Raw genomic sequence first — 8,648 nt, 5'->3', positions numbered from 1 at the left:
ATCCTCTATCCTTTTCCTATCATCTCTCATCAATCCTATCCTTTCCTGTATCCTATCCAATCCTCTATCCTATCCTGTCCTCTATCCTTTTCCTATCATCTCTCATCAATCCTATCCTTTCCTGTATCCTATCCAATCCTCTATCCTATCCTGTCCTCTATCCTATCCAATCCTCTATCCTATCAAATCCCTATCCTATCCTGTATCCTATCCAATCCTCTAGCCTATCCTGTATCCTATCCAATCCTCTATCCTATCCTATCATCTATCCTCAATCCTATCCTTTCCTGTATCATATCCAATCCTCTATCCTATCCTGTCCTCTATCCTATCCTATCCTCTATCCTATCCTATCCAATCCCGTATCCTATCCTCTATTCTATCCTATCCTGTATCCAATCCTATCCTCAATCCTATCCTTTCCTGTATCCTATCCTATCCTCTATCCTATCAAATCCTCTGTCCTATCCTATCCTCTACCCTATCCTATCCTCTATCCTATCGTATCCTCTATCCTATCAAATCCCCTATCCTATCCTCTGTCCTATCCTATCCTCTATCCTATCCTACCGTCTATCCTATCCTCTATCCTATCCTATCCTCTATCCTACTCTATCCTCTATCCTATCCTATCCTCTATCCTATCCTATCCTCTATCCTATCAAATCCCCTATCGTATCCTCTGCCCTATCCTAACCTCTATCCTATCCTATCCTCTATCCTATCGTATCCTCTATCCTATCCTATCATCTATCCTATCCTATCCTCTATCCTATCCTGTCCTCTATCCTATCCTATCCTCTATCCTATCCTATCCTCTATCCTATCCTATCCTCTATCCTATCCTATCCTCTATCCTATCCTATACTCTATCCTATCCTATCCTCTATCCTATCCTATCAGCTATCCTATCCTATCCTCTATCCTATCCTGTCCTCTATCCTATCCTATCCTCTATCCTATCCTATCCTCTATCCTATCCTATCCTCTATCCTATCCTATCCTCTATCCTATCCTATCCCCTATCCTATCCTATCCTCTATCCTATCGTATCCTTTATCCTATCCTAACCTCTATCCTACGCTATCCTCTATCCTATCCAATCCTCTATCCTATCCTATCCTCTATCCTATCCTATCATCTATCCTATCCTATCCTCTATCCTATCCTGTCCTCTATCCTATCCTATCCTCTATCCTATCCTATCCTCTATCCTATCCTATCCTCTATCCTATCCTATCCGCTATCCTATCCTATCCTCTATCCTATTCTATCCTCTATCCTATCCTATCCTCTATCCTATCCTATCCTCTATCCTATCAAATCCCCTATCCTATCCTCTGCCCTATCCTATCCTCAATCCTATCCTATCCGCTATCCTATCCTATCCTCTATCCTATCCTATCCTCTATCCTATTATATCCTCTATCCTATCCTCCATCCTATCGTATCCTCTATCCTATCCTATCCTCTATCCTATCCTATCTTCTATCCTTTCCTATCCTCTATCCTATCCTCTATCCAATCCTCTATCCTATCCTATCCTCTATCCTATCCTATCCTCTATACTATCCTATCCTCTATCCTATCCTATCCTCTATCCTATCCTATCCTCTATCCTATCAATTCAACCATGCTATCCTATCCTGTATCCTATCCAATCCTCCATCCTATCCTATCATCTATCCTATCCTATCCTCTATCCTATCCTATCCTCTATCCTATCCTATCCGCTATCCTATCCTATCCTCTATCCTATTCTATCCTCTATCCTATCCTATCCTCTATCCTATCCTATCCTCTATCCTATCAAATCCCCTATCCTATCCTCTGCCCTATCCTATCCTCAATCCTATCCTATCCGCTATCCTATCCTATCCTCTATCCTATCCTATCCTCTATCCTATTATATCCTCTATCCTATCCTCCATCCTATCGTATCCTTTATCCTATCCTAACCTCTATCCTACGCTATCCTCTATCCTATCCAATCCTCTATCCTATCCTATCCTCTATCCTATCCTATCATCTATCCTATCCTATCCTCTATCCTATCCTGTCCTCTATCCTATCCTATCCTCTATCCTATCCTATCCTCTATCCTATCCTATCCTCTATCCTATCCTATCCTCTATCCTATCCTATCCGCTATCCTATCCTATCCTCTATCCTATTCTATCCTCTATCCTATCCTATCCTCTATCCTATCCTATCCTCTATCCTATCAAATCCCCTATCCTATCCTCTGCCCTATCCTATCCTCAATCCTATATTATCCGCTATCCTATCCTATCCTCTATCCTATCCTATCCTTGTTTCGGCTTGCACGAGACTTCGAGCTGCCTGAGGCCGGGACCGCTCAGAATTGAACGCTGAGGAAGGTGGTGTAGACAGGAGGCGATAAACGGGAACTCCGATTGTTGTTTCAACACACTTTATTTGGCACACGAGGCCAAACCGTCGAAAATGTATAAAGAGCTGGACACTATGCAATGAACGCGATATAAAATAAGCGACGACGCCGCGAGAAAACACTATTAGTTTCGAGTATGTGACGAAGTCACGAGATAGACAACTAATAATTTGATATTAAGTGAAGAGAGAAAGCAAGCGAGCGCTGCGAAGTTAGAACGACGTCTGATCGTGCGTTCGCGCACGGTAACGCACGAGACGTCGGGAGAACCGTTGATCGTAGGGTTTTCCATAGGTGAATTCGGTTCACCTTTGATCGTGAGGTGAAATTCAAACAAAGGTGTTTGTCGCCGGTGACACGGCTGTTTACGCGACCGAGACAACGGCTGCTCGGTTTCGCGCTCACAACACGAAAACAAGTACGAACCGGCCACCAACGGTCGAAACCCCCTTCGTTTGAATCTCACAATTTTAGGCTAATCCTGAACATACCGCCCGCCTTGAAACGACAGTTTCGAAACGCACGCACACTGCTCTGTGGACGGAAGATGCCGAATCGGAAGACGCGAGAATCTCGAGCCGCCCGCCATGATGAGACGGGGGAATGAATTTAACGCAAGCACACGCAACCTTAATTTTAAACAAGAGAAAGCTTAGTCTAACGATCGCATAATTAATCTAACGCACGCAACTTACATCTAGGGAGCGCGACTTCCATCTATAACGCACGGAGGAAGTACCTTATTATTCCGCTGGGTTTTGACAAGAAACCGGCAGCGGGCACAGTTTAACGATGGGCCGCTTGAGCTCGGCGGTGCTTGTTTTAACGGTCACCACGCGCGTAGATCCGTCTTCGCCCGGATGTAGTTGCGTTACTCGACCGAGCTCCCACTTACAGGGAGGAAGATTCGGAAGGCGCAGAAGGACGAGCTGCCCGATCGCTAGTGAAGGTCGTTCGCGACGCCATTTACTGCGCTGCTGGAGAGTGTTGACGTAATCGTCTCTCCAGAGTTTCCAGAATCGCTCGGTCATGTGCCGAATAAGTTGCCAGCGCGAGAGGCGATTTTCGGCAAGGGTTAGCGTCGATGGCTGAGGGGGCACCGTGAGCGCCGAACCGATTAAAAGGTGGCCGGGAGTCAATGACTCGAAATCATCGTAGGAGTCGGATAGCGGAGATATCGGACGAGAATTGAGACAGGCTTCGATTGCACAGAGAAGGGTGGTAAACTCTTCAAATGTGAGAGTGCGATCTTTTAAAACACGACGCATATGATGCTTCATGCTTTTCACGCCGGCCTCCCATAGGCCTCCGAAGTGCGGGGCCGAAGGGGGTATGAAGTGCCATGAAACACCGTCGGTGGCAGTTTTATTTAAAAACTCGGGATCGTTAAGAGTTGCGCGATGCGCGAGATGGAGTTCGCGATTAGCTCCGATGAACGTGGTACCGTTATCTGAATACATTGCTTCTGGAATTCCTCGGCGAGAGCAAAATCGACAGTAGGCGTTGAGAAACGCGGGTGTTGAATAATCCGCAACCAGCTCGAGATGGATCGCCTTGGTTGCTAGGCATATGAACAACGCGATGTAAGCTTTGCGAGAGGTGATGCCCCGACCTGCGGATGCTCGAATCTGGACGGGGCCAGCGTAATCAAGACCGCAGTGAGCAAAGCATTTCGCGGGAGGAGAGACCCGAGGTTCCGGAAGCTGGCCCATGATTTGTGCGGGAATTGCAGCTCGCTCTCGAACGCAGGTGACGCAGGTGTGAATCACCGATTTCGCAAGAGTTCGCGCTCGTAAAATCCAGAAATTCTGGCGGAGGGTGCTCAAGGTGAGCTGGAGCCCACCGTGCAGCGAACGAAGATGCGCGTGTTCGATGATTAGTCGAACGAGGGGATGCGACGCGAGAATGATCGGATGTTTCGAATGATACGGTAAGGGAGCACGGTGTAGCCGACCTCCCACGCGAAGGATCCCGTGGTTATCGAGGAAAGGATTAAGAGCACTCAGAGGGTTCTTCGACGGCAGCGGTTGGTTCTGTAGGAGAGTCTTGCGTTCCGACGTAAATAGAGTGGATTGGATCCGGCGGATCCACCAGAACTTCGCGTTACTGCATTCGTCAGCCGAAAGCGCGAGACCATAACCGCGAGACGGAGCTCGACCTGTCTCCGGGTTACTGCGTCGACACGCGTACACGAAACGGAAGAGGTACGCTGTGACGCGAATGAGTTTTGGCCATGAAGAGAACCTTGTTTCCAGTTCCCAAGGTTGAGATAGGACGGCGGAATGAGCCGGTATGACCTTTGCCTCTAACGGATTGGTGTCGTCGATCCGAATCTGAAGCGGTGGCCATTCGGAGCGATCGCGGGTCAACCAGGCGGGACCTTGCCACCAGAGGGATGACCGAAGAAGGTCGTCGCTTAGGAGACCGCGAGAGGCGCAATCGGCAGGATTGTCTTCTGTACAGACGTGTCGCCATTCCGCGAGCGGGAGCCGGGCTTGAATCTTGGAAACCCGGTTGGCCACAAACGTCTTCCAGCGCGAGGGATGCTGTTGGACCCAATTCAGGACCACGGTCGAATCGGTCCAGCACACGCAGGAGAGATTTCGCGTGCCGAGGGTCGACTGGACAAATTCCATGAGACGCGAGAGAAGAAGGGCCCCTTGCAATTCCAGTCGAGGAATTGTCAAGGGATTCAGAGGTGCTACTTTCGATTTTCCAGCGAGGAGAGAAATCGTGACCTCGCCGGAGGGCGAGGTGCATTTGGCATACACGACGGCGGCGTAAGCGACTGTCGAGGCATCGGCGAAGCCGTGAAGTTCGATGCTAGGAGACCGTATAGAGGAGCCGATCCACCTAGGAAGGGTGACCGAGTCGAGGAGAGATAGGCGCTCGCAGATCGATCGCCATTTGTCGAGAAGTGCCTCCGGTAGTTTTCCGTCCCAACTAATGCGGATTCGCCAGAGATCCTGAAGGAAGATCTTCGCAAGCACGGTTGCTGGGGTGACCCAGCCTAACGGGTCGTAGAGTTTGGCTATCGTGGAAAGAATCGACCTCTTCGTCGACGGCAATGGGTCAGCCACGATGGTTCGAAGTTGAAAGGCGTCAAGGGTTGGACTCCAGCTGACTCCAAGGACCTTGAGCTGGTCGTCAGGGGCGAGAAGCTTCGTGCACGCGAGACCGTGATCCGCTGGATCGAGATCGGTCAGCAACTCGGACGAATTGCTTGCCCACTTCCGGAGCCTAAAGTTCCCGCAGTCGAGGAGCGCGGTCAGCTGGTTACGAGACTGGCGAAGGGATTCGAGGTCATCGTCCCCGAACAATACGTCGTCCACATAGATGTGGTTTTGAAGAATGTGCTTCGCGAGAGGGAAACGATGCCCGTCGTCCTCATTAAGCCGTTGAAGGACGCGAAGGGCAAGATATGGAGCGCACGTCATCCCGTATGTGACGGTGAGAAGCTGATATTCTCGGCACGAGGCGGAAAGTGCTGGCTGCCACAGAATTCTCTGGTAATCGACGTCCCGTTCGTCAATGAGAATTTGGCGATACATTTTCGCGATATCGGCTGTATAGACGAACCGGAATTTTCGCCATCGGAGAATAACTGCGGCGAGATCATTTTGCAGTTTCGGACCGGCGAAAAGGTGGTCGTTTAAGGAAGAGCCGTTGGTTGTGAGGCTGGAGGCGTTGAACACGACGCGAAGGTGGGTCGTAGCGCTGTCAGCTCGAAAGACAGGATGATGCGGGATGAAAACGCATTGCCGAGACGATGCAGTCGAATTTTGAGCTAGCCGCATGTGACCTAGACGCTCGTATTCGTCCAGAAACTCGCTATACTCTTTTGAGATCGCGGAACTCGTCTTTAGACGGCGCGATAGAGAGTGCATCATTTTCTCTGCGACCCGACGCGAATGCCCGATCTCTATGGGGGGTCCTGATCGGAACGGCAGACGAACGATGTACCGTCCGTCGGGAGCGCGAGACGTGTTGTCGCAGAAGTGACGCTCGCACGCTTCTTCGTCCGGTGTAAGGAGAGACTGGAGAGGGATTTCTTCTACTTCCCAAAATCGTTGCATTTCTGAAGTCAACTGTTGGTCAGCGAGACAGTGATGCGTGACAACGAAAGTCGACGGATCGCTCGGGCGCGACGAATTCGCGACCACGGGGCCCGAGATTATCCATCCGAAAATGGAATTTTGGGCAATAGGTTTCCCCGGCTCGCCCCTTCGTATTCCGTCAAGGATTATATGCGGATAGATGTCTGCTCCTAGAATCATTTGAATTGAGTCGGGACTCGAAGGATCCGCGTCAGCCCAGTTCAAATCCGAGAGATGCTCGAAATTACATGAATCCGTTACGCGCCGCGGTGTGTACGTGGACAGAGACGGTAACACGAGCGCGGTTGTTGTGACCGTTGGAGAGCGAGAAGAGCGCGGGGAGAGACGCAAACGTATCGCATGCCGAGCGGTGCCTGTGCGTACCCCACCAACTCCCGAAATCGTCGTCGCGACACGTTGACGCTTCGCCTGTAACAGCTGAGCAACAGCCTCGGTTACGAAGCTTGTTTCCGATCCTTGGTCGATTAACGCACGAACTGTTATGTTGCGGCCGGATTCGACGCTTGCATGCACCCATGCAGTGGCTAGTAAAATTGTCTTAGACGAGGTAGATTTCGCGGACGCGAGATGCGACTGTACTTCGGCGGTCGGGCACGTGCTATCGATTGATTCGGCCGAAGTTGTCGAATCGGGAGCGTGTCTCTCGTCATGCAACAACGTATGATGCCGCTGATGGCATACGCGACACGAATATTTACTCGTGCAATCTTGAGCGGCGTGCGATTGGCTCAAGCAATTTGAGCACCGAGATAATCGCTTAACGATTTCGCTACGACGGGCAGCGCTTTTCGCTAGAAACGATGGGCACGCGTTCATATAGTGACGCGAGCGACAGATCGGACACGCTACCGGAGATGACCCTTTTACCGCCGCGGTATGAACACGAGTGGACTCGTGTTGGAATTTACTCGCCGGAATTCCGCCTTTGAGACGTGCGGGAGATTTCGGACGCGAAACGGGAGGACTCGCACAACCTCCCTTGAAGTCCTCGAGAGCTCGGACACGGGAATCGATAAACGCTCGCAAAGTATCGAACGACGGCGGCGTCACGTCATCGCTGGTTTTTATGTTCCACGCTTTCCTCGTGGTGGAATCGAGCTTCTGCGATATTAAATGAACGAGAATATCGTTCCAGAGTTCGTCGGAACTTCGACCCAGGTTTTTGAGCGACGAAACGGCCATGCATACCCGATCGCGTAGGTCCTGCAGGTCCGACGCAGACTCGCGATTTAGTGCGGGCAACTGTAGTAACGCTGAGAGATGAACGGTCAGGAGGCGGCGCGGATTATCGTAACGTGCCTTAAGCGCATCCCACGCAATTTTGAAATTCGCCGCGGTGACCGGGATATTGCTCACACAATCAAGAGCGCGGCCTTTTAGCGATGAGACTAAATAATGCATGCGCGCAACATCCGTGAGGGACCGGTTGGAAATTATGAGCGCGTTGAATCGGTCGCGAAACGCCTCCCAGGTCTCGCAATGACCTTCGAATTGTGGGAGGTTGATTCGCGGGAGCTGCGCGGGTGGTTCCATCGAGAGATGGGAATCGGCCGAAGCGGAATTAGCAGCACTTACATCCTCCTGTTTCTGCTGCTCGAGGACGTCCGTCATGAAGGCGAGGCTGTCCAAGTAAACCTCCTCCGTGGTCGCAAACTGGTCCTCGGTGAAGTACGGGTGGTTCATCTGCTCCTTCGATGAAAGGGCAGCTGCGACCTTTCCATGACCAGCCTCGTACTTCCTCCACTGATCCTTGATGTGGACGATCCGGGTCTGGACCACGCTCTTCGTCCACTTCTCCTTTCCCAGTTTTTTAAAATTCGATACAGCTCGTTCGATGGCCCGTTGTAGATTGAGCTGGTGCTCCAGATGTTCGGCCATGGTCGTATGTTGAACCGTGAAAGTCTACTTCCTCAGATCCGGCTCGAAGGACCAAAATGTTTCGGCTTGCACGAGACTTCGAGCTGCCTGAGGCCGGGACCGCTCAGAATTGAACGCTGAGGAAGGTGGTGTAGACAGGAGGCGATAAACGGGAACTCCGATTGTTGTTTCAACACACTTTATTTGGCACACGAGGCCAAACCGTCGAAAATGTATAAAGAGCTGGACACTATGCAATG

The 8,648-nt window shown here is 50.7% G+C and overlaps 1 protein-coding gene across 1 annotated transcript; it reads right to left on the bottom strand.

Moving 5' to 3' along the window:
- Positions 1-4,367: 4,367 nt before the first annotated feature.
- Positions 4,368-8,409, bottom strand: LOC143364070 (uncharacterized; the record flags this gene model as incomplete). Its single annotated transcript, XM_076804583.1, has 3 exons — positions 8,107-8,409; positions 7,506-7,632; positions 4,368-6,680 (listed from the first exon to the last, which is right to left on the bottom strand). Coding segments are annotated over exons 1-3 (2,743 nt in total), but the record flags the coding sequence as incomplete, so codon positions are not given.
- Between the last annotated feature and the right edge of the window lie 239 nt (positions 8,410-8,648).

The sequence above is a fragment of the Halictus rubicundus genome, unplaced genomic scaffold (assembly GCF_050948215.1).
Source record: "Halictus rubicundus isolate RS-2024b unplaced genomic scaffold, iyHalRubi1_principal scaffold0235, whole genome shotgun sequence".
In the NCBI taxonomy this organism is placed as follows: Eukaryota; Metazoa; Arthropoda; class Insecta; order Hymenoptera; family Halictidae; genus Halictus; species Halictus rubicundus.
The sequence above is the reverse complement of the archived record's forward strand: the minus strand, read 5'-3'. Positions and strand labels throughout refer to the sequence as shown.